General features: G+C 36.0%; 1 protein-coding gene across 2 annotated transcripts in view; it reads right to left on the reverse strand.

Moving 5' to 3' along the window:
* FCHSD2 (FCH and double SH3 domains 2) overlaps nt 1–25,945 on the reverse strand; it is a 200,915-nt gene that overhangs the window by 73,739 nt on the left and 101,231 nt on the right. For both annotated transcript variants that reach the window (XM_004683177.2, XM_004683176.2), the window contains exons 5-8: nt 24,910–25,054; nt 23,951–24,084; nt 19,940–19,994; nt 18,987–19,115 (exon numbers count right to left, since the gene is read on the reverse strand). In XM_004683177.2, coding sequence (XP_004683234.1) covers nt 18,987–19,115; nt 19,940–19,994; nt 23,951–24,084; nt 24,910–25,054 — 463 coding nt within the window. The remainder of the gene's footprint in view (nt 1–18,986; nt 19,116–19,939; nt 19,995–23,950; nt 24,085–24,909; nt 25,055–25,945) is intronic.

Consider the following 25,945-nt stretch of genomic DNA (forward strand, 5'->3'; position numbering starts at 1 on the left):
CAGAGTGGGGAGCAGAACAGGCAGATGGACCAAGTACCCTGCTGAGGGGAGCAGCGGAGGTCAGGAGAGGTCTGCCGCACCATGTGGTCACCTTTGGGGCAGGCAGGGATCGAGCTCATGCTGAAGTGACTTCAGCTTCTTAGTGCTGTGCTTTAACCCGCTGCACCATCAGGGAGGGCCAGAGATTTTAATAACAAACTTATTTTAAATCCTGACTCTATTATGTACTTAAGCAGTGTAACCTATCTAAGTTTTAGTTTCCTCATCCATATAAGAGATAGTATCTTCTCAGGAGGCCTGTAGAAATATATTTTCTGTCTACTATTTTCAGTCCTTTGCTGTTCCTTTTACTACATTTTTAGAGCTATTTTTGTAGTGGTTGCCTATTGGCAACCACTTAATTTAAAGCAAATATTTTTGTATATTATAAGTCCATCAAAAATGTTTTATAATTTTTGTCTTACACATTGTTTTTTAAATCAAACTTAAATGATCTACTCATATCTCAGACTGGATAATCTCAATTGCCTGATTTTTAAATTCATGAATTTTTTCTCCTGCCATTTCAACTCTGCTTTTAGTGTAATTTTATTTCAGTTACTGTAATTTTAAACTATGGAATTGGGGGGGTTCCATTTTATAATTTCTTTTTTAAAAAGATATATTTATGCATATAAGAGGTGGGATGTAGGTCAGAGGTATGGAGATGGGGAGGGGGAGGGCAGATTCCCCAGAGACAGTAGGGAGCAGAACAAGCAGATCTACTGAAATATATGGTTGAGGGGAGCAGTGAGAGACAGGAAAGGTCTTCTGCTTAGTCAGGGCTAGCTCCCTGGCCAGGGATCAACTGGCACTACAATAGCTTCATAGTCCTGAGACTTAACCCCTTGTGCACCAGGGAGGCCCATGAATGTCCATTCTTTATTGAGGTATTGCCAGGAGATTATTGCGCCAATACATGTGTTTATGATCAATGTGCCCAGGAGTCTTACTCAGTGGTTCTATGTTAATGAGAACTGATCTTGAACCTAAAATGTATATGACAGAGGCCCTCCCTGGTGGTGCAACGGGTTAGGACACAGCACTGCAAGCTAGCTTCAGTGGCTTCCCAGTGAGTTTGATCCACAAGGTGGTGGAAGGCATGACATTCCCCTCAATAGTGTACTTCTTTGATCTGCCTGTTCTGCTCCCCACTCTGTCTCTGGTGAATCCTGTCACCGCCCCTGCACCTCTGGCCTGTACCCCAGCTCTGTATGCATAAATAAATCTTTAAAAAATGTAAATGGGGCTTTCCCTGGTAGCATAATGGGTTAAAACACCGCACTATGAAGCTCTCTGAAGCCACTGCAGCACGAGTTTGATCCCCACTAGGGAGCTGACCCACATGGCTGGCAGACCTCTCCTGACCCGCCCACTGCTTCCCTCAGCAGTGTATTTCAGTTAATCTGTCTGTTCTGCTTCCCACTCTGTCTCTGGTGAATCCTCACACCCACCACATCTCTGGCCTGTACCCCAGTTCTGTAAGCATAAATAAATATTTAAAAAAATGTAAATGACAGAATTGGAACATGTGGAGATCAAATGACATCAGTGAAAGTTATACTAACAAAGTGAAAAGGGCAGTGAGGAGAATAGGTACATGGGAGTATAGTAGATACTTGAACAAGGTCATTTTGTTATAATGTTGATGAAGGGGGAAAATTTGATTCCAAGCTGGGGCAACTGTCTGTGTGTGGAGTCTGTATGTTCTCTAAATGTCTATGTGAGTTTTCTTTGGGAAATTTAGTTTCTACACCCCCAAAGATGTACACATTAGGTTCACTGTCATATCTAAGTTGCCCTAGAATGAATGAGTGTGGGTGTGCCCTGTGATGGAGTGATGTCCTATCCAAGGTGGGTTCCTGACTTATGTACTGAGCTGCTGGGAGAGGTTCCAGAAACCCACAACCCTGCACTGGAATAATCAGGCTGGAAAATGAATGAATGAAAGAATATATATCACCTAATATTAAAAGTGTTTTAGGTCTTCATTTATAATTTTGGTAATGTTTTTGTGACCAGAAATCATAGAAACTTAATGCTTGTTTATATCTATTAGCCTATGTTAAAACTGGCTCACTTACCTGCTGTTTCACTTAAAATTGTGGTTTCCAAGAATCTATTCATATAAGTGAGGACTTAACTATTGAAACAGTTAAGAGCACAGAGACAGTACCAAAATTCACATTTCAAGTAGCACTATAGGTTCCACATTTATTATTAGCTATCATATTTAACTAATCTGTCAATTTGAATTTACTGATTTTGTAAAATATTGTTTTGCTTTTATACTTAACACTGTAAGCAGAGGAATTTCACCTATAATTATTGAAGGAAGATTTGAATGAAATCCTCCCCAAGCACAAACTAATACTTGCTCAAAAGAAATTTCGAAAGTTTATTGCCAGAGAAGGGAACATTCCCATGGAGATTTATGCTGAAGTTGGAGGTTTGTTGTGGGGACAAAGTGGGAAAAGAAGGAGAGTTGTAGCCAGAGCTATGGCCATTTGGTTAGTGGAAAAGATGGGGGCCTGACATAGCTGGTGCTGTGCACAGACTGGGTATGGTGAATCTTTACAGTGAGACTTTTCAGAGAAAGGATAGAGCAAAATGGGCGTGTGCTTGCTGGGCACTCCTGGTTTGGCCAGAGTCTACCTGCCAGCAATGCTGGAGGTGGAAAACCTTCCTTCTCTCCCATCAGGGAGATCCAATGTGATCTGCAGTGCTGTGAGTTCACTGTCACTTGCCCTGTGGCTTGGGCAGAAAAGCTTCTTCCACAATCCCAGTTGAGATCTCTGAGAGAGACCTGCCACTCAATAGTGGCTGGGTAACCCATGCCCAGTAGTCCTTGCAGACAGACCATACACCAAGATGCACAGGAGGCAGAACCAGAAATTTAGTATTCTTGAAGCATTTTAAGGAGTTTGCTCAGGAGAGGAAACAGAGTTGACCTTTCTGTCTGGAGCAACACTCTACAGCAGGACAGAGACCAAGTCTTTGGGATCCAGCTTCATCACCCTCCTTCAGTGAGGATGTAGAGAAAAGGAACATTCATCCACTTGATAAGAATACAATTTGGTACAGCCCTTATGGAAAACAGTATGAAGATTCCTTAAAAGAATAAAAGTGGAAATACAGTATGTCTCTATAATACTCACTGCTAGGTATTTAACCAAAGAATAGGAAAACACTAAGATGGAAAGATTTATGGACTCCTGAGTTCACCACAAAAACCAAGTCATGGAACCAACCTATATGCTCAACAACAGATGACAGGATTAAGAAGCTATGGAATATATGCTCAATGGAATACTACTGGCTCTTTTAAAAGATAAAATAGTGCCTTTTGGGACAAATGGATGAATCTTGAATTTTGTACACTAACTGAAATAAGAAAGTGAAATGCAGTTATTGGATAGTTTAACTCATTTGTGGAATAAAAGTAACCAAAAGGAAAAATTCAGCAAAGTGCAGGAAAAACAATTGCTTAGACTCTAGGAAAATGTTTAGACTGAAGGAAATAGGGGGAGAAAGAAGAGGTCAGGAGAAGGAAGGGGACAGGACTGGAATTTTGACAAGTGAAGCGTGGCTGCTGAATGAGGGGTGTGCATGTAAGGAGGTGTTTGGCTGCCTTCCCAAACTGCCTTGGTAGTGGCTATGGTGTGGTAAGAACAGCTGCAAGGATATATACTCTATCTCTAAATCACATACAGTGCTGTAAACCTCAATAAAAATAAAATAAAAAACAAGGAAAAAATTTTATCCAACAACTGACAAAATATGAGGGGAAAAAAAGGGTGAATCTTATGTGTATTTTAGCACAATTAAAAAAATTAACGCTTTCACCTAACAAAATAGAATCTTAGTCTTAGAATATACTGAAAGGATTAAAAGATGCAAAATATTTATGATTCGTGGGTTTTTCTTTATACATTTATATTTTAATAACTTAGACAAAGAAACAAAAAGCTGTTAAACATAAGTTAAAAATTGTTTTAAACAAGTTTTAATTAGTTGTTCTTGTACATATTTTAATTAATATTTAAATTAAAATAACTAAGAGTCAACAGGCATTTCTTCTCACTAATAAAGAGGGTCCTAGATTACTCAAAGAATCTGGTAGCAATGACAAACTGATTCCTACTTAGCTAAAATTTAGTTGCCCTGCTCCTGTGAAATTACAACCAAGAACCACCTGTGTTAGGTCATACTTGCCTTTTCAGTTTGGCTTTGTTTATACTTTCTATGTGACATCTATAGCTCTGTCATATAAAACACGAGGGGCTTTTGTGAGAGGAGTCTGTATAAGGAGTCCACAGATACTATCAAAGAAACTCTCTGGAACTTTAGTAGTTGCTTACAGGAGGACTCTATCTTAAGAGCTAGGGAGTCTTCTTTAAGAGATCACAATTAACCAGAAAAACCATGAAGTTTTCACCAAACAGGCATGGCAATTTTTAAGTTCAGAAGAAACATCTATAGCTCTACAGAAATTGTGGGTATCATTAATCTTTAGAATAAAACAGTAGAAATTTAATTTTCACTTTGTAGTTTTAAACCCATTAGTTAGAAAAGGTATCTGAGACATAATCTGTTACAACTACAATCTTACTAAGCGATTGGGAAATTATTTAGTCATAACTTTTAAGAAGGAAAATTAATGTAATTTCTGCTGAGAAATGGATCCTGTATTTCTTGGCCCACCTTTCTTCCTTCTTGAATGTTCTCAGCTAATGTTTTATCTATGATTCAAAAATTGCTGAACATAGCAGAGCTTGTTGTTAGACTTGACTTCATAATGGACATATGGGTATTTATAAGAAAGTCAAATTCTGTCTTAATGGACTCTGATAGCTTTATATTCTGAGTATCTACAAACCCCAAAAAGTACAATTTGACTTCTGCATTATAATTTAAAAATAGGCTGCTTTCACACTGACTTCACAGCCACTTTTGTTAAGTATAACGATCAAAACTACTGTGATTTGTTTAACTCTTTCTGATAAAATATCTAACATTTTAAATCTGCAGTAGAATGTAACTCAAAGACCATTTAAAATCTTACAAAACTTAAGACTATTTAAAATCTTACAAAACTGGTCTTCCCTGGTGGCGCAGTGGTTAAAGTGCAGCACTGAGAAGATTAAGCCCCTTCCTCATGAGTTCTATCCCCTCCTGCCTGCCTGGAGGAGATCCACATGGCATGGCAGACCTCTCCTGACCCGCACACTGCTCCCCTCAGCAGTGTACTTAGTCGATCTGCCTGTTCTGCTCCCCACTCTGTCCCTGGTGAATCTTCTCACCCTCCGCATCTCTGCCCTGTACCCCAGTTCTGTATGAATAAATAAATCTTAAAAAAAAAATCTTACAAAACTGATATGTTAGGAAAACCAAAATAATAAAAAGTAAAAATTAGTCTTAGGAGCACTCTGAAAAATATTGATAAATACTGATCAGCATTATTAGGCATTATTAGCATCAGACTACTTCCTTTCCATAATAGTCTCATATATCCAAGAAATATAAAATGTAAAATATAAACTTTTCCTAAATTTCAATGTAAAAACTTTCACATTGTCAACACCAGGATTATTGCTTCCTGAGCAAAAGCTAAAACTTTACTTACATTCTTTCTGATAAATATCTTCTGGCATTTTATTGCTTTAACATCAAACATACAAACAAAAGATGCAATTTAAATAAGAGTCAATAGAAAAAAAGACAAGAAATAAATATTTCAGATTATCTTATAATGCTTTTACAAAACAAATACAAGTAGATTAAATGGGAGAAAATATTTATACACATGTGACCTATATGTGATAACTATCCAAGGCATATAAAAAATGTACGGAATTTAAAATATAATAGAAAAACTACCAACCTAAATGATAAGTGGGCAGCAGACCTGATACAAACATTGTACCAAAGAGGATATTCAGAAAGTTAAGATACATGGAAAGAATGTTCATTAACACTTCCAGTAAGAGAGATGAAGGCTAAAAACAATTATCATCTGACAATTGTGAGAATGGCACATTAAAAAGACCCTGAAAAGGTGCTGGAGAGTATGCAGAAAAAGAAGAGCCCTATTACACCATTGGTGGGAATATAAACTGATGTAGTTATTGTGGAAACTATTTACAATAATCAAGACGTGAAGCAATCTGCATTACCATCAGTAGAAGATTGGATAAAGAAATACCATGAAACATTACTCAGCCATAGGAAAGACAAAATGCTGTCATTCACAGCAAAATAAGAGATGTTTGAAAGAATTAAGTATAGTAAAGCAAATCTGAATGACAAAGACAATACTAGATAGTTGGTAATTCAACAAAGTAAAATACTTATATAAATTAACAGATATTAATAAATGGTTCTTCCATTATGAGGGCGGGGTAGGACAGAAAGGGCCACAGGGTTGGTGTGAGGATAAAAAGGTATCTGAGATAAAGCAAGGACAATATGCTTACATCAAACTGATACAGAAAATAACGGGTGGTAAATTTGAGAAAGTGGGGTAAAACTAGAATGTGAAAGCCAGCATAAATAGTTTTGAATTTACTTTGGAAGACAAAAGGGGCTAATGATAATCTGTGGTGAAAGAAAGACATTTAAAAAAAAAAGAGGAAGAGGGCCCTCCCTGGTGGCGCAGCGGGTTAAAGCACAGCACTGAGAATCTAAAGCCGCTTCTGCATGAGTTCGATTCCCTCCTGCCCGGGGAGGTGACCACATGGCGTGGCAGACCTCTCCTGACCCACCCGCTGCTCCCCTGAGCAGTATACTTCGTCACTCTGCCTGTTCTGTTCCCCGCTCTGTCTCTGGTGAAGCCTTTCACCGCCCCTGAGCCTCTGGCCTGTACCCCAGTTCTGTATGCACAAATAAATAAATCTGTAAAAAAAAAAAAAAAAAAAAAGAGGAAGAAAGAAAGAAAAAAAGAAAGAAAGAAAGAAAAAAAAACCCTGACTGACTTAATCCCTGAGCAGCAAAATAATTTAGAAGAAAATACTTATGAAATAGCCAACTCTTTGAGAAAAAGATACATGCTGTTTCAATCTGAAATAGTATGTTAAATTGATTTAGCCTTCTCTACTTTTCCATTTCGGACAGGCTCTTTATTTCTAACTTTTAAGGTTCTAGCAGGTTACCACAACTCACCTTCCTAAGAAAAAAGGTCAATAAGTAACACGGTCAAAAGATGAATATGGGCAATTTTAGGTCTAAATTAAGAATGCAAAAAATTACTGTTTCCAGTAATCCTATCTATTCTCTGACATGTATGTTTTTCTGGTTTATATATCTAATTAATAGTAAATTATAATTATTATGAGCTGATGGCTATACACATAGAAACACGGAAGAGGATTTACAAACTATTAGAACTAGATCAGCTTAATGAAGGCTAGGTTTTAAAATCAATCTACTGAAGTAGGATTTCTAATATGACAGAGTAAACAGATAGGCAAAATCTCCTCTTCCTCCAAATTTATGAAGCTGGGTAAAACTGTCAGAATCAGTCATTATAGGCTTTGAAAACAAACCAAAACCAAAAAAGGAATTGAAAAGCTGCTGACCTTTGGGTCACTCTGTGGCATTCCTGCCTGGGTCTATTCTCATCTCCCTTTAGTTGGGTAAAAATTCTACTAGGATAAGGCTAGCAGTGAAAACTAGCAGGTTTATTATCAGAAAGAATAAATTGGGTTTGGGAAAACAGACAAAGAATTCACGTCCAGCGGTAACATCAATGGAAGTAGTGACTTGGGTGCAAAGTGCAAGAAGAAATCCAATGGCTCTACTGGCTAGAGGCTACAGACCTACTTGGGGGGAACTTCTGATCATCAGATCAGCCATACATTTAATATAAATATCCTACAAATAAAATAACCACATACTTTCCATACATACCTAGAAGGCTGGACATACATGCAGATGAGGTCTTAGAGGGCACAAGTAAAAGTAAAGGCAAAGTGAGACTGCCTGGACTTTGAATGCATTCCCCAACTAACAAGCAGATCCCTCAGCACAGTGTGAAGAAAGCCTTATTGGTATAATGCACTGAGCCCAATTTTCTGACACATGGCTGACTGACTACCAGCCTCGGCACATACGGGCCACTATAGGAATTTAATCCTAAAAATAAGAATTAAAAAAGAAACTGAGCAGAAATAACAGTGGCTGCATACTGTGGAAATGACAAATCCTGCACCATCAGTCTAGACAAGGAATAAAATAAGTCAACCATTCAATTCACAAACACATGAACCAAAACAACTTTTGGGGGGTGGGGGATCTAATCTAGCTCTTCTACAATATATCCTTAATGTCCTGTTTTCAACAACAACAACAACAACAACAAAATGATGAAATATGTAAAGAAATAGTAACATGTTACCCACATTTAAGGGAAAAAGGAATCAATTCAAATTGTCACAGTGGGCCATGATGTTCAATTTCGTATATAAAGTTCATAAATGTGTTCAAAGAATTAAATTTAAAACAGAAAACTAACTCGACATGTAAGACACCAAACAGGGGACTCCCTGGTAATGCAGGGGTTGACGTCTCAGCAATAAACCTATCACTAGCCATGGCAGGATGAGTTTGAGGTGGTCCCTGAGTTCAATCCCTAGCCAGGGAGCTGACCCACATGGTGTAGCAGACCTCTCCTCCTGTCTCACCTGCTGCTCCCCTCAGCAGTGCATTTCAGTAGATCCACCTGTTCTCCCCACTCTGTCTCTGGTGATTCCTCTTACCCCCCCATACCTCTGGCCTATACCCCAGTTCTTGTATGCATAAATAAATAATCTAAAAGAAAAGAAACTTCAATAAACAGACAATAAAGAAAGAAAACTGAAGACATACAGATTGAAGGTAAGAGTTAGAATTCTATTCACAGGAGGCTTAAGTTTTATGTAAGATAATTCTAGGAAACACACATATCCAAAAGAGCCTATTAGAATGAATAAATAAGTTGCAGAACACACAGTCAATATACAAAGCTCACTTGCATTTCTATATACTGGACAAACTGAGTACCAACTGAGGGTGAAATAAAGAAAAATACTACATTCACAATAGAGTAAAAAAATAAAAAATACATTTAATAAAATAATTATAATATTTATATACTAGAAATCCCAAAGTTATACAAAGAGAAATTAAAGAAGATTTCAAGAAGCAGAGAGATATTTCATATTGTCAGAAAGAAAAAAAATCGTTAAGATGGCAATTCTCTCCAAACCAACCTGGAGACTCAATGCAACTACCATCAAAATCTGACTAGACTTTAAAAAAAAGAAATCACAATTGACAGGATGGTTTTATACTTTACATGGAATACGAAGGATCTAACATAGTCGAAACACTTTTGAAAAGGAATTGAGTTGCAAGACAGAATACTTAATTTCAAAATTTAGTATAAAGCAACAGTAATCAAATGTATTAATGACAAGATAGATACACAGATCAAAGGAACAACACTGAGGATTTAGAATTAAGCTCTTACATTAATGTTAATTGATTTTTCACAAAAGAGCCAAGGAATACCCGAGAGAAAAATGTAAAGGCAGAAACTATAAAACATCTAGAAAACTTTGTGACAGTGGATAAGTAAAGTCTTAGATATGACACCAAAAGGACAATCCTCCCCTTGCCAAAACAGATAAATTGGACATCAAAATGCAAATATTTGCAATGCAAAAAGTACTATTTAAAAAATGAAGTTACAGACTATAATGCTTGCAAATCATGTATCTAATCTAAGTTGGGGTCAGATATAAACATTGTTACAGTTCAATAATAAGTTATTATTAACTCAATCTAATTAAGAAGTAGATGACTACTTAAAGCCTCCTCCCCACAAAAAGGACCATTAAATATATGAAGGGAAGATCAGCATCATTAGACACTAGGAGAATGTAAATTAAACTACAATGTGATACTTCTGAAGAAATGGTCACTATCAAAAAAGAGAAACAACTGCAAGTGCTGGTGAATTTGTGGAGAACTGAAACCCAGGAACACTGCTGAGAGAAATGCTAAAGATAACAGGGGATTTGAAAAACAATTTATCAAATTCTCAAAAAGCTCAATATAAACTTACGGTATTACTCAACTATTCTAGGCCGAGGCATCTACTCATGAGAAATAAATAATCAGAAACTAGAAAAATTCCCAAAACCCAGAAAAAAAAAGATAAAGGTCTATAAAACATCTAGAAAACTTTGTAAATAGATTAAAAAAAAAGTGACATTGCCATATGATGGAGAATCACTCACTGATAAGAGTAAACTACTACTGATATACATGCAATGGATCTCAAAAACAGCATGTGAAGTGAAAGAAACCAGACACAAACTATCACATATTATTCCATTTAAACAAAACATCAAGAAAGATAAAGCTATTAATACAGAAAGTAGACTTGGTTTCTTGAGGCCCGCTGTGAGAAAATAGCAGGTCCTAATAGGAGAAGGGAACTTTCAGAGGTGCTGGTAGTTTTCTATAATTCAATTGTGATGATGGCTACATAATTATAAATTTTCTAAAAGTCAATAAGCTAGCATTTATAATGGATAAATTTTATAGTATGAAAATTATTTTAGTAAAGTCAATATACTAACATCAGTATTATCCATATACATTATGAACAAGTAATAATGTAAAGAGGAAATATCCAAAACAAGAGTATTATATAGAGAAAAAGGAAAAAAAAGATGTTCTACATCTTTTGGGAGACAATGATAAACATTAACTGAAGGCTATAAGGAAAAAATCCTAATGATACTGAATGAAAATCATATTCATACTCAAGAAGACTCAATATAAAAAAAACTGAGTATATATAAATACTCTGTAAGTGGAACGAAATCCCAATAAAAATACAAGGTTAACAAGCAGATTCTAAAGATCATTATAAAAAAATACATAATAATTGTCAGAATACTACAGAATTAATATCTTATAGTGGGATGTGGTTGTAACATAAAAGAACTAAGAAAAGCATAATCTGTTAAATGGCAGAATAGTAAGTCATGAAGAAACATATGCTACAGACTAAGAAGCTAGTAACACTTGTTACATAAAGGCAAAATCTCGATGACTCTGTGGCCTTGATAACATGGTAAACAGACCAAAGTTATAGAGATCCTCTAGTTCCAATCTTGGAACTTTGTATGTAAAGTACTCACTACAAGTCTTAACACTTAAAATAGTTAAAAAAGTATTAGCTATTGTCATTACTACTATTGAGGTACACATTTTTAAAATTTGGGATTGTCAAATCTATTACCATATTCCAATAAAGTGTTTGCCTTTGCTAGGATACATAACATCTTCCTACACTAGGATCAGATAAGTACTGATTTTTTACATGTATCTTTAAAAATTTATAAAACTTGACATGATGCAGAATCAAAACATTTCTGTTTTACAGACAATATCAATATCATTATCTTTACAATCTGTTATATTCTCACAATCTGAAGTTTACCATTTCTGAGTTTGTTTATAGGCTCTTAATAGCTAACTGAAATTAATCATGGTTGCTGAGGAAATGAGGTTAGAATTCAGAACCACAAAGTTTATACCCCATAAAGCTCAGAAAAAATTCTATTTGACAAGCGTATGATAACAAATATATACTTTCTTTCACTTCAGAGATAATTTTCAGACCCAAACATTGTTAGCACTCTCAATAGGCACACTGTTTTTAAATTTTGACAAGAACCAAAAAAAATCTCTTAATCTTCATGACATATCTGAAGATTTCTTAGCAAAAGATAAAGCTGCGGAAAAAGAATACTCATGAGTTTAATGCTTGGAAACTCCCTATGTACTTTTATTTATGTTGGTTTTGCTTGATCACTCAGGTGGAGTAAACTCTCTTCTCTATTTTACTGCCAGCAAGATATAGAAGGCCTAATCACTAATCTAATATTAGCTACCAGAATTTTTAGAGCAGAATCAATTCCCCATAATTTTTAGTTTACTTCTGTTTATCAACCTTAACTATTTTGATAAGAATTTGGTGAGAATACATAACATAGATTGAGCTATGTTGATGAGTGGAACATCAGGGAAGATGGAATCAGAAAGATTACACATCATGATGAAGTTGCATTTATCCCATAGATACAAGCATGATTTAATATGTGTAAATCAATGAATGTAATATACCAAGAAAAATAAAAATTAAATCATATGATAATATCAATATATAGAGGGCAAAATACTCAACATCCGTTAATAATATAAACTCTAAATAAAATGGAAAAAGAAGGAACTTATCTCAATAAAACACAGCCCATATACTATAAATCAATAGCTAATATGATAGTTAATAGTGAAAACCTGATACTTTCCCTTTAAAAGTAAGAATAAAACAAGAATGATTACTATCCTGTTTCTGGTTAAATTGGTAGTAGAGGTAATATTAGAGCAATCAGATAACAGTAGGAAATAAAAGTAATTCAAGTTGGAAAAGAAGAGAAACTAAACTATTAGCAGGCAATAAATTATATAAAAAAACCTGAAAGACTTTGTCAAAGGCTATCAGAAGCAATAAATGAATATGGCAAAGTGTCAGGTTACAAAATCAACATACAAAAATCTACTGTATTTTTATAGAAAAACAATGAACAGGGCCCTCCTTGGTGGGGCAGCGGGTTAAAGCACAGCACAAAGAAGCTTAAGCCACTTCCGCACGAGTTCGATTCCCGCCTGCCCCGGAGGAGTTCACATGGCGAGGCAGATCCCTCCTGACCCGCCCGCTGCTCCCCTCAGCTGTGTACTTCCTCGATCTGCCTGTTCTGCTCCCCACTCTGTCTCTGGTGAATGCTCTCACCCTTCGCATCTCTGGCCTGTACCCCAGTTCTGTACAAATAAATAAATCTTTAAAAAAAAAAACAAAACAATGAACAACAACAAAAGTCATCCAAAGGCTAACAAATACATGGAAAAATGTTTATCATTGCTTCTAGTAAGGATATGGTTAAAATGAGTTCTCACTTCATACTCAAGAGAATAGCAAATGTTAAAAAGACCCCCCCAAAATTCTGGAGAGTATACAGAAAAAAGAATCCTAATACATGGTTGGTGGGAATGTAAACTGGTACAGCTGTTAGGAAAAGCAATCTGAATTTACCTTAAAACACTAAAATGGGAAATACTCTATGTCCCAACAATCTCCGTATTTTTTTAAGGTTCATTTATTTATGCTTACAAGAGCTGAGGTTTAGGACAAAGGTGCAAGGGTTAGTAAGAGGATTCACCAGAGAAAGAATGAGGAGCAGAGCAAGCAGATTGCAGAAATATATTGCTGAGGGGAGCCAAGGGTAAGACTAGAGATCTGCTGTACCTAGTAGGTTAGTTTCCTGGCTGAAGATCAGATAGCTTCATACTGCTGTGACTTAACTCTTTGTGCCACCAAGGAGGCTTAATCTCACCTCGGGCAACCATCCAAAGTACATGAAAGTGGCAACTCAAAAAACTATATGCTCTGTGATGCTTTCTGAAGCACTATTTACAATAATTAGGATATGAAGCAATCTACATGGCCATCAATAGAGGATTGGAAAAAGAAAATGATAAAGCTATACAATAGAATATTACTCAGCCATAGGGAAAATGCTGCCTTTTACAGCAAAATGGAAGGCATTTGAGGGAATTATGTATAGTAAAAGTTAAAATGACAAAAACAAACATTAGACAATTACATAATGGAGCATTTAATAAAGAAACATACTTATAAAAACTAAAGACAAATCTCATTTAGCAAATGTTCATTAATAATTATGCTTACTATAAAAGAGGGGAACTCAACCACTCAAATGGCACAGAGTATTGGATGGACTAAAAAGCAAAACTCAATTATATGCCTTTTACCAGAGACTCACTTAAGTTATTAAGAAAAAACATACACTTAAAGTGAAAGAGTAGACACTAGTACTCCAAGTCAATGGAAAATTTTAAAAGGTAGAAACCAATATACTTATATCAGATAAAACAGACTTCCACCCAAGAAGACTGCAGGAGACAAAGATGTACATTATATAGTGTAGAGGGGCCAATATAACAAGAAGATAAAGCTATCATTATATATGCATCTAACATATCAGCACCAAAATAAATAAAGCAAATAGTAACAGCAATACTTAATGGTTGATATGAAAGACCAGATGCAGGATTATAAGGCCCTATGTTTTCCCTAAAGAGTTGGGTAAATCCCTGGGGAGACTGGAGTTGGATCATGGTGGCAGAAATTATTAGTTGTGGTCCTATTTATTGTGATACACACACACACACACACACACACACACACACACGTTTGCATTCCCACCAGCCAGTGCAGGAGATATATATATATATATAGTCACTACACCTTTTATTGCTGCTATAACTTGTGTTTTTTACTAGCAGATTCTTGCCTGGTTAAATGTTCTCTCCTATTCTGATGATGCTTCAGACTACCACTGTGGGTCTGTTACAGGGGTCCTGTAGATGCTGCTGCAGCAGGGTATAACCAGGCCAGATGGCCGACACTGGTGCCTTAGTGGCTGGTTTTGATGGCTCAGTGGCCAGGTTTATGGCCGACGCTAGCACCTCAGTAGCCAGGTTTAAGGGCTGGGCACCTTCAGGAGCCATGAACAGAGACAGGCTTGTTGCACATGCAGTGTGTGGTCCAGCCCTTAGCTCTGGCAGGTCAGCCTGGGCTGCATTCAGGCAAGTCTAGCCTGAATGGCTCCAATAGCTAGCCTTAGGGCTCCAATAGCAGCAGCTTCCTGAGTCCAGTGGAACCCTTAGATGAGCATCTGATCCCACTGAAATTGGCTTCAGGAACAAATCCCCTGTGCATACCATCACCAAGACCACCAGACCTCACTGTAGGTTTCACTTTTGAATATGACACCAGAATTGTAAATGGAACAGTCAGGTTCAAATGGCCAATGGATTAATTATGTTCAAGCTCTCACTGGTGTTATTCAAAGGCTTAGGGACCCTTCCAGACTGTAAATGGACCAATCTGAATGGAGGTGACTGACACCAATCAAACAGTTACAAACGTGAACCAATTAGGCTTGAAAGACAGGGATACTGAAGAGAATATAAGCCAGAACAACAGCCAGCATGAAACCATTCACCCACAGCTTCAGAAATGATTTGTCAGGATTCACCAGTACAGAGGCCTCCCCAGTCCTTCAAGACCTTTGCAGAGACTGCATCACTGCACCTGCCTTTGGCCCTGCCTCTGACATTGCTTACAAAGAGGACAACTGGCCTGTTTCTGGTGTACCTAAAAGAGCTGTTTGCTGTTGGCTTATGCCTAGTATATCAAAGAGCTGTAATATTGGCGCTATTCTCTGGTGTGACCACCAGCTGGCTGGTGCTAACCAATGCTGACCAGCACTGCTGACTTATGACCAGCACTGTTAACCTGTGTCCAGCCCCCTCTGAGTGTTCTCCACTGTTTCTGATCCTCTGGCACTGCCTGGTGCTGTTGTGTCCAGCACTGTCTGTTCCAGCATCCAGTGCTGTCCAGTTGGGCCTTTGGATTGCAGTTGCTGGCTGCTGTTGTTTGTCCCCTCAGTGGGTCCATCTGTGACCACCTCTAACTGCCACTGTGAGTTGGTGCCTGGCTCACTGCTTACTAGTGTGTCAGCAGCTCTAGTCACTTGTCAAAGGAACAGTGCTATCCTGCATAACAGCTTTAGCTCTGGAATACTGCACACTGGCGATATTATCAGTCAGACATTTGTGTCCTTAGAAATTCTTTTCTTTTCCCAATCTCTCCTTTGTTGTTGTACTCAAAGCCTGAGTGGTGTCTTACAATTGTGAGCACATGGTGAGAAATGAGTGACCTATCTGCCAACATTGATACTATTTTAAGGGGGGAATGTGTTAGGCAGCAGATAGTGTGTAGTGAGACTTAGGAATCTGCTCTGTTAAAAGATACTCTTCAGCGGTACGTAGCTATTAAGATGCAGGAAAAGAGAAAGAGATTCGTCTAGAGTTGGGATTTCATTACATTTGCAGAAGAACAAAAAAGTATATCTCAAATATAGCTAGAGTGGGTTTTTTTAATAAGTTATTTTTTTATTTCCCTTTTCCTCCCCCTCCTCACAGACTGTCTCTTATTTATAGTTGCTTGCTTTGTTGTCCTATTACTAGTTATATTTTTCCTGATCCCTTATTTGGTTTCCCTATATTCCTTCTATATTCGATATTTTTCTTTATCCTTCTGGTTTATTTAACTATGATCCCTTCTAACTTCATCCATGTTGCTGCAAATGGCATGAGACTATCCTTTTTGATTGCCGAGCTGTATTCCATTGTATATGCATATATGCACACACGTGTGTATATACCACACCTTCTTGATTCAGTCATCACTTTTTTTGGGGGGGTTGTTTCATAGCTTACCTATTGTAAAGAGCACTGCAATAAACATAGGGGTGCAGGTATCTTTTTGAATTAATGTTTTTTTGTCCTTTGTGTAGATTCCTAGAAGTGGAATTGCTAGGTCATATAGTAGTTCCATTTTTAGTAGCTAGAGTGTATTTTTTTTTAATGAACTATGAACTCTAACCAGGATAAGAAAGATGAAAAAGGATAATATGCCTAAAGTGATTAGGATAATACCAAGTAAAGAAAATGATAGTTGTATTACTACTAACCATGGTTTTCTTGCAGTGATTTCATCATTATAATCAGTACTCATTTTTATTTATCTAGCTCTTCTACTAGACTGAGTTCTTTGAGGATAAGAAGAGTGTATTATTCTTCTTTGTTTTCTTTTCAAAGTCAAACCTAGTAGCTACCATACTTTAAGTGAGTGATGGAGTCAACGAATCCCTATTAAGTCAATGAATCCTGTTTACAGTTATCCAGAAATTCAATACTATCCTCTCTCTGCCACCTACACCCCCCCCCACTAGGGCATTATAACCTTAACAATTCAGGCAATGTAGACACTTTCAAGAAAGGTTACTAGGAGCCATTATCAATACAATGTTAGAAACTTGCAAAGTTTCTGTTAGTTACTAGCTAAAAGCAGAATGATGGGAATTTTTCAACACTGTAAAAAAGACAATGAATTGACACATAAAATATGAAAATTGAGAATATATTTTCCTATTTTTAAGGGTTCATACCTCTATTTTTTATCTTCAGTACCTTAAATGTTTTCATGAAATGAGTAATCTGAAGCATCACCTACCCAATGCTGATCATATACATGAGTGAGGACTTCAAAGTATATACTACAAGGACACATAATCTGAGATATGGTCAGGCATATAAACTTCCTCTTTGTTTTTGGCAGATGGAAGACCCCCAAATAATGCACTTTTCTTAGTTTCTTGAGAACAATGAAGTTTTAAGTAAGAGTTCTTTTTATTTGTGGATTCAATCTTAAACCAAAGGTTTTTTTTTTTTTTTTTGTTACTGCTTAAGCTAATACAGTGTTCACTTCAGAGTATTCAAAGAGAAATTTATAGTTAGTAGCTTTAACAGTAGATAGGACACAATCAAGCACAATCTTAAGTGCAAGCAATGCTAAAAAAACTTTAATGTTTGAAAATACATATATATCCCAGAGAAAAAATGTCATCATGGGACACCAAGTCTCCAGTTTGAAACACTAAGTTATACCTAATAAGGTACTAAAATGACTAAATCACTAGGTTCAGTATTTTATGGGAAAATATTTGCATGAGTTCTTATCTGGAATGTCAAAACAATGCCTTATTGCTCTCATCACCTGTATTCCAACCAGTGGAAGTCAAAACAGGAAAGGCAGGTAAAGAATAAGATACTTCTTAGTCCAGTTTGACTCTCTCCATCACTCCCATTTTTCCCAATAAATGTCAGGTCTCTACTCTTTAGGTTTTTCTAAGGGCCACTGTAGACAAAAGAACACCAGCTCTGGTTGCATCCACATTCTCAACACCTTTGGGTTGTAAAGCAAGCAATTCAATTAAAACAATTTGTTTCATAATCATTAGACATTGAATCAGTTAAGAGAATGCTGAAAATATAAGAGAAAGACAAAATAATGAGATGTTTGGTACACTGAGAAAACAGGAGAGAGTGAGATACAATCCAAGGCAGTGTGTCTACCAGCAACAACTGGAAATCTTGCAGGGAGTCAAGAAAGTTTTCTTTTCCTTTATCCCTTTTACTTTAGTGAAAAGTTAAAATGATATATATCCCCATATAGGGAAAGTCCAGGGTGAATCCAATCTAGCTACCTTTCAGAGTAACCCCCAAAACAGATACATTTCCATATAACTACTCTCATTTGACCAACAGGTACCTCAAAATAAAATATTGATGTACAAGATTACCTATCAATTTAAAATTATGAACTTTTAATGATCTTTGATTAAATTTTTTTTAATGTTTTCCATATTAATTAGCACTGTCTAGTAAACGTCTGCTGCAGTTAGAGTATATACAAGTCTTGATTGTGATTTGGCTTTAAATGTCTTCTTTTTTTTTAAAGATTTATTTATTCATGCATATACGGAACTGGGGTATAGGCCAGAGGTGCAGGGGGTGAGATTCACCAGAGACAGAGTAGGGAGCAGAACAGGTAGATGTACTAAAATACACTGCTGAGGGGAGCAGTGGGCAGGTCAAGAGAGGTCTGCCACACCATGTGGGTCACTTCCTTGGCCCGGTATCGAACTCGTGCTGCAGTGGCTGTGATAGCTTCATAGTGCTATGCTTTAACCTGCTGCACCACCAGGGCCCTAAATGTCTTTTTAGACTAAAAATTAACTCAAAATTACCTGAAACAAAGGTCACTCAAACAATATACCAGTGAAATGTAAAATAGCTTGTATGTTCTTCTAAAGATTCAACCTGGTATATATAACACTCAATTCTTGGTTGTTTTTGTCTTTATGGGAACAAAATTACCATCGATATTAATATTGTGTTACCTTCATGATGTTAACTAAATCTGTTTGATAGTAGCGATCCTGGTGAGCATTTGCTGCTGCTAATGTAAGAAGATAATCATTCCTTGCATGGGTAGCTTTGGAATTACACTCAGATCGCCGGGCTTTTAACTAAAAGGAAATGGAAGAAAAAAGTTAAGTGCTGATTAACACTGCACTGCAAAACATAGGAGGATACTACTCTTAGCTGGTAATTAGTGACTCTCCAATAAGAGTGAACATAACTTTACAGAGAAACATTTATCTGCATATAAAAATTGTACTATTAAATAAAATGACCAGTACTGTTACACATGATAATAGTGTTTTTAAGTATTTGTTATTCACACTTAAGTTATTTATTAAATATTTGGCTCACTTTATTCAGATGGGAAAATAAAACATCCTGAATGAAGTACTTTATCTTCAAAAAAACATGAGTAAGTCTCTTGGAGTTGGAAAATAGTTTTGAAAAAAAATCAACACTCCTAATGTGCAGAAGAACATCAGGTTGTTAGCGTGGAACCTGGCAGCCACTCAGCTTACTCATCAGAAGGTCTATAGCTTGAGGGTCCACATTAAAAAGTCACTTGAATCTTGCCCAATTTACCTCTTCAGGGGTATAAATCTGAATAAAATGGAATTTGTAGAGCTTTCAAAAATGTGCACTAAGTCTCTTGGTTGATAGTTAAAGACAACAGACTAAGCAGGAAAAGTACAGAAATCTATCTCTAAAGCACTCTTGAGAAGCAAGTGGTACCCAAAGTACCACACCTGGGTGAAATCCCCCACACCCTGAAAGGGAAGGGAGAGTTCTACTCTGAGTTAATGACTTTCAAGTACTTCTTGAAATAAAGTAGAAATGATTGACTTCTATCCTCAAAAGACCCAACTCTTTTTTTTTTTTTTTAAGAAGTTAAGGGTTTTCAAGAATGAAATAATTTTCACAAACTTACCTTTACACTTGCCTTCTGTAAACTGATTCTTGATTGGAAAAGACTAAGTTTAGATCTATAATGAAAACAGAAATGTATGTTTAATAAAATGACCAAGTTATAACAAAAGGACCAAATACTATTTTTTAAAGTGACCACCTACCACAGCACTATTTTAAAAGAGAACTGAAAGATGAAAAATCAAGAGCAATATTTTTTCTTCATTTTACTGCATGAAGAATTTAATATTATGGCAAAACAGGAAATATTAGGGTCAATAAGATTTTAACACTGGTTTCACCTAAAAACAAGAGTCATTTAACTACAGGTTATCCCCAGAATCAAACAATTTTACAAACTTTAGTTCTTGCAAGAAAGGTTAGAGAAGCCCAGGATAATCAAACTATGGAAGCAAAGATTAGCAGACTTTCAGGGTCACATGTAATAGGCTGTAACACAGTAAAGTGTTCCACAATATGATACTGACCATGTCCTAGAAAGTCCTTAACTCCATTATTTCTTCAACTATAGTTCTTGTTTGGGTGCCTGCCTGTGTGCCCTCATCACTCCTAACATAGTATTCTGAACATAGTGAGAACAGGCTTGGACTCTGTTCTTTATGATTTTGTTCAATTTAATCTTCTCCCATTCTAGAATCTCTATTTCCCTTACAAACTTTCATTTTAGGCAGGTAACTGTATTCTCATAATCAGTAGTAAAAACATTGGGTTGTACTCAAACAACTAGAGATAACCATAAGGAGAAAATCAACACACAAATGGTAAGGAACAACCAACACTCCCACAACTGGGGATTTTTGAGGCTGCAATGTTTGTCTTGACTGAGGAGTCAGGGTGATTGCCATGGGAACTCAATGCATGTGCTGACAGCTATGTTATAATAGGAGATAAAGCTTCAGACCACGTGGGATTGGAAGAGTGAGCAGCAATTCTCTATAGAGCAAATGTGAAGAGGACAGACAGCCTCTCCTCTTCCAAACGAGAAAGAATCATTCAAGGGACATACACATACGTATTGCAACTACTTCCCATTGTTAAAAAAAAAAATAACCTGGGTCTTAGATATCCCTGTTATTTTTAACCTCTCCCTAATATTTCATGGGGTTTTTTATTTTTATTAATCAGATTAAAAAAGGATAAAAAACAATTTGGTCTAGAAAAGCAAAGTCTACAAATTTTAAAATTTGAGGCTGCTTGGACAGAGTTAAGAAATGCTATATTTGGGGTGTTCCCAATTTTGTTTCTGTAATCATTTTCTAAACAGTCTGAATTGCACTTGGATGTTCCAATCAGGTTTCTGGCTTTGGCTTTATTTTCTAATTTTCATATATTTCTTGTGTGTTACTAAATTCACTATTAATTATAGAAAGAATATAGTTTCCATTCTCAAAAATTATAACAAAGAATAGGATATACAAATAATGAAATATACTGCATGCTCCTATGCTTCATTCACTTCCAAATATTAATGTTCTGTAGCCTTCCAAACTTAACTGTTCATCTCATTTTATGTATTTCAACCATATAACTATCATCTGATAGATAACTAACCCCCAAAGCTAAGTCTTCAGGCCTAAATTCTCATTTTAAAAGTCAAATTTAACTCTCTGCCAAGTGTATTTGGACATCCTAATGCAGAGGTTCTTCCAAATTGACATATTCAAAGTAAGTTCATCCTTCCCTTCAAATGGCAACCTTCTCCTTCTATGTGCGCTGCTAATGTGCACAGCTCACCATCTACCAAATCACATATCAAAACTCTGTGCACCTCAGTTTTTACTTCCCCGTCCTTATTTTCCTTCTCAATTCTACTGAGAAAACTCATATTCACTCTTTAAAACTGCCCAACTCCATTTATTCTAAGGTTTCTTTTTCACGAGGCAAAATTAACCTATTTTCTTATGCTCACAGAACAGTATTTTCATACAATTACTGTATATAAATTAGCTACCAGGTGACTGACTTTAAGAACTTAATTGCTTTGAGTATACCCTAACAAACAAATCATAGTTACTTTTAAGTGCATTTGTCTCTAAGTCCAGGCTTTAAACTCCTTGAGGGCAAAAAGTTTATCTTAGTCATCTCTGTAACCATAGTATCAAATATAAATTATTCAATAAAGATTGAGTGAATGAATATGAAGATCACTTTTTACTCTGTAGTTGAATTAGTTTTTTTTTTTTAACTTTATTTATTTATGCATTCAAGAACTGTGGTCTAGGCCAGAGGTGTGTGTGTGTGGAGGGGAGTGGGACGGGGATGGGTGTGTGCGTGTGTGTGAGAGGATTCACCAGAGACAGAGTAGGGAGCAGAACAAGTGGATCTATTGACATACACTGCTGAGGGGAGCATTAGGCAAGACAGGGGAGAGATCTGCTGAGTCATTTGTCTTAGCTCCGTGGCAAGGGATCAAACTCAAACTGCAGTGGCTGGCAAAAGCTTTATAACACTAAGACTTTGACTTGGGAGGCTCGATAGTTGAATTAGTTTTCCTGAAAAGTTGAACACTGAGCTAAAATGTCTAATTTACTGTACCTCCTTTGAATTTGGAACTGATAAGAATGGAGTTCCTTGAGATTAGCATCTGTGAATTAGATTCTGTCAAAGCCATACTTCTCAGAACACTGCCTTAACTTTTGTCACTGTCACCCTGTGAGCTTTGGCTAAAGTAGGTATTTATAAATGTTCCACACATCTGTCAACTTTCTGTTCTAAAATCTCTGAGAATTTTAGAAAACAAGTTCCTAAAGATAGGGACTTCATAAATCATAACAGGAACTTCACAGACCACATCATCTAAAAACTTCAGATATTATTGGGAAGATGAGTTCAATGACTATGAAAATATAAGTGAACATTTGTATATTCACAAAAATAACAAAGAAAGCAAATGAGGAAAATAGTTGTATCCCAGTAAATGTTAAATACTTTAAAATAATTCACTTACTGTAACTTGTTACTAAATAAACTTTCCAGGAGCACCTGAATTTTCATAAGATGTTTGAGACTGCTTAATTTCTTGTAGACGAAAAATCATTACCGATATACATACCCTTCCTTACTAGTAAGTCTGTGTCAGCATTTAAATCCTTTCTGATGCCAGGACTATGAATTTAGACTTTTCTACATAACTAAATTACAGAATGGAGTCTTAGCATTCCTTATCAACCCCTTTAGAGTTCTGCTGTTTAACAGTTTTACTTTTTTTCCAAAATTTATCTTTCTTCAATTTTTCATGTAAAAATCTCTACTGCTTGCTTTATATTTCTTTCTAGTACCAACTGTTAGTTCCTTATTTTCATAAGCTCAAAACATAGAATTTGCAATTCATATGTATTGAAACTAAAATTCATAGTTGCTAAAGCATGCATTTAAAAAAGTATATATATCAGAGATTCACATAGTGAAAAAAATATGCCTGGGGCAGAAAGGATTTTTTATATTGAGATTCATTGCTCTTTTTCACTTAATATGTCTATGTTCCTTCTGTTCCTTAGTGGCATGCTGAAGATTAGGGAATTCTAACTTCAATTAATTTAGAATCTAGCATGAGAAAAATGAAGCTCTTAAACTCTGATATTCAGACACAATAGCCCTTTAACTAGACTTCTGCTAACCTCTCAAGGAAACAATGCTTGTCTTCTTTCCTTTTCAAAAATCAATTTAATGTGAAAACTGATCAAGTATTTCCATTGGCTATATCAATTTAAATAAAACCAGTCAATATAAAAGAAAAATTTGATCTAAAGTATGTAACATTTGTAGGTAAAATAAAGCCAATATAACTTATTAAGTCTATGCACTGTACTAACAAAAAACAGTGCTGATGAATAACATTATGGTGCTGGGCATGGCAAGGTAACACATATTTGTAGAGGTTGGAACTTATACCCCTAAAACATATAGAGCTATATAGATCAACGTTACCTGAAAAAAAAGTGAAAAAAATCCAAATACTGGCAAAGATAATATTTATTTGCATAATGACTTTCAGAAATGCTAAAAGACATACTTTGCCTCGATGTCAGCTTTTTCTCGTATTGCCTGAGCCATCTGTTCAGTCTCAAAGTACTTCTTTTTGCCTTTAGCTAAATCTTTCACTGTCTCTTGTAATTCAGTTTGAATCTTTGTCAACTGGTCCACACACTGTAAAATATAAAGTACAGTTATAAAGACTTTACTTTTCAAGCTTACAGGATTTGTCCTAAAGGACTATGCATAACATGAAAACCCAGGATAAGGACCAGCACTTTCAATGTCCTTCAAATTGCAAATTAAAATCCATGAAACAGCTAGTGCTCCCATATCAAGTAAAGTATAGAATAATGTCAGTTTGTTTAAATAACTCTGTTTTGAAAAGTAACCTTTAAGTGTTGTCAATGACTAATACCAAGATAAGGCATAAAAACCAACAATGAAACTGCTCTAACTGTAGGAGACACCATGGCAATAAAGGAGAAAAAAATCCCACAAAACAATTCTGTATCTCTTATTAATCTTATGCAAAGGATACTGAAGAAATTAACATTGGGAAAGAAGGAGTGAAAATCAAATTGCATCAATTTTGGAAAAAAAATTACAAACATTACATATTTGAACTTAACAACTTTGTAACTAAGGTCTCTAGTAGCTCTCTGTAATCATACACTGGTTAGTACTCTGCATTATGTGTGTGTACCTATGCTAATATACAAAAAAACTAATAATCTTCTGAAACCAAATAAATCCAATTACTGGAATTAAGCTGAAAAGTGATTTAAGAAATATTTACTCAGCTTTCAAATGTCCACAGATTCAAATTACTCACCTTTGTCAATTAAAAAAATACAGTAGTTAGAGGGAATATGTTGAAATCAGAAACAAATAGAAAAACTGACATTGTTGAAAGGAATTTAACACAAGCTTGCAGATTTTAAATGTTGTACTGAGATAGTAAAATGTACATGAGAAAAGAATAAATATAAACAATACCCTCTTAAGTTGCTGTTCTTTTAAGCTTCGCACTGTCCTTGCAGGCTCAGAAATGAAGTTTTTATAGTTTTCACACATATTGATCCGGGACTGAGCTACTTGCATTGTTCCCTCGAGAAAAGATTTCCAAACAGGATACATGCTCCTAAGTTCAACATGGGACAGAAAAGTATTAGGCAGGCAAAAGGTAGGGAGAGGTTAAGCTTTGACTCACTGAGCAGCAATGACAAATAAAATGAATGCTTGTTTCACAGTTGTGAGTGTATTTATTTGTAGAAACACAGCATATACTCTGTTCCACCATTATTGTTCAACAATAGACTGTTTTGATTCATTAATTTTTCCTGAGAGTAAAGTGATGTAAGCATTACAATTCTTCACAAAGCTAACACTATAAAAATTATTGAGCAGGTCACACTATCCAGGCTTTTCATTGTCTCAGGGTCAGAATTATGAACATAAAATTCTGTTATTTCATTTTCCTAATTTTACATATGAGAAAATGGAAGCTTTGAGAGATTTAGATAATCATTCTAGATTACCCAAGACAGTAGCAGAAAAAACTATTACGAATTGTGATGATAAGGGAGGAAGTGAGGAGGGACACAAAAGGAAAAAAGAGGAAGGAAGGGAAGAGCGGAGGAAGAATGCCGCAGCATGAGACACAGGTTAGACTAGTTATCTCCAACATATATTCTCTACCCAACTACTACTATATTACTGTCATATAAACTGACGTGGCTGGAAAATAATATCATGAATAATTGTTTACGTTCTTGACAAATCTATTTGTCTGACAAAAGAGATCTATGCTATGATTGCTCTACAGCTATTTTTCTGCTGCAATAATGCTTAGGCAGCATCACATTGTGTCTTGGAGTCATTCCAAGCAAGTCCCATCAATTTTGCGTTGTGCTCAGCAATCTTGGTAAAGTGAAAGAATTATTCATCCTTTGCTTTCTATAGCCAACTTCCTTTTCAAACCTTCTTGTCTAGTTTGCTAAAAGTTTGAGTGAGTTCAAGTATACTCCTACAC

The sequence above is a fragment of the Condylura cristata genome, unplaced genomic scaffold (genome assembly GCF_000260355.1).
Source record: "Condylura cristata isolate star-nosed mole 26May11 unplaced genomic scaffold, ConCri1.0 scaffold00015, whole genome shotgun sequence".
Taxonomy (NCBI): domain Eukaryota; kingdom Metazoa; phylum Chordata; class Mammalia; order Eulipotyphla; family Talpidae; genus Condylura; species Condylura cristata.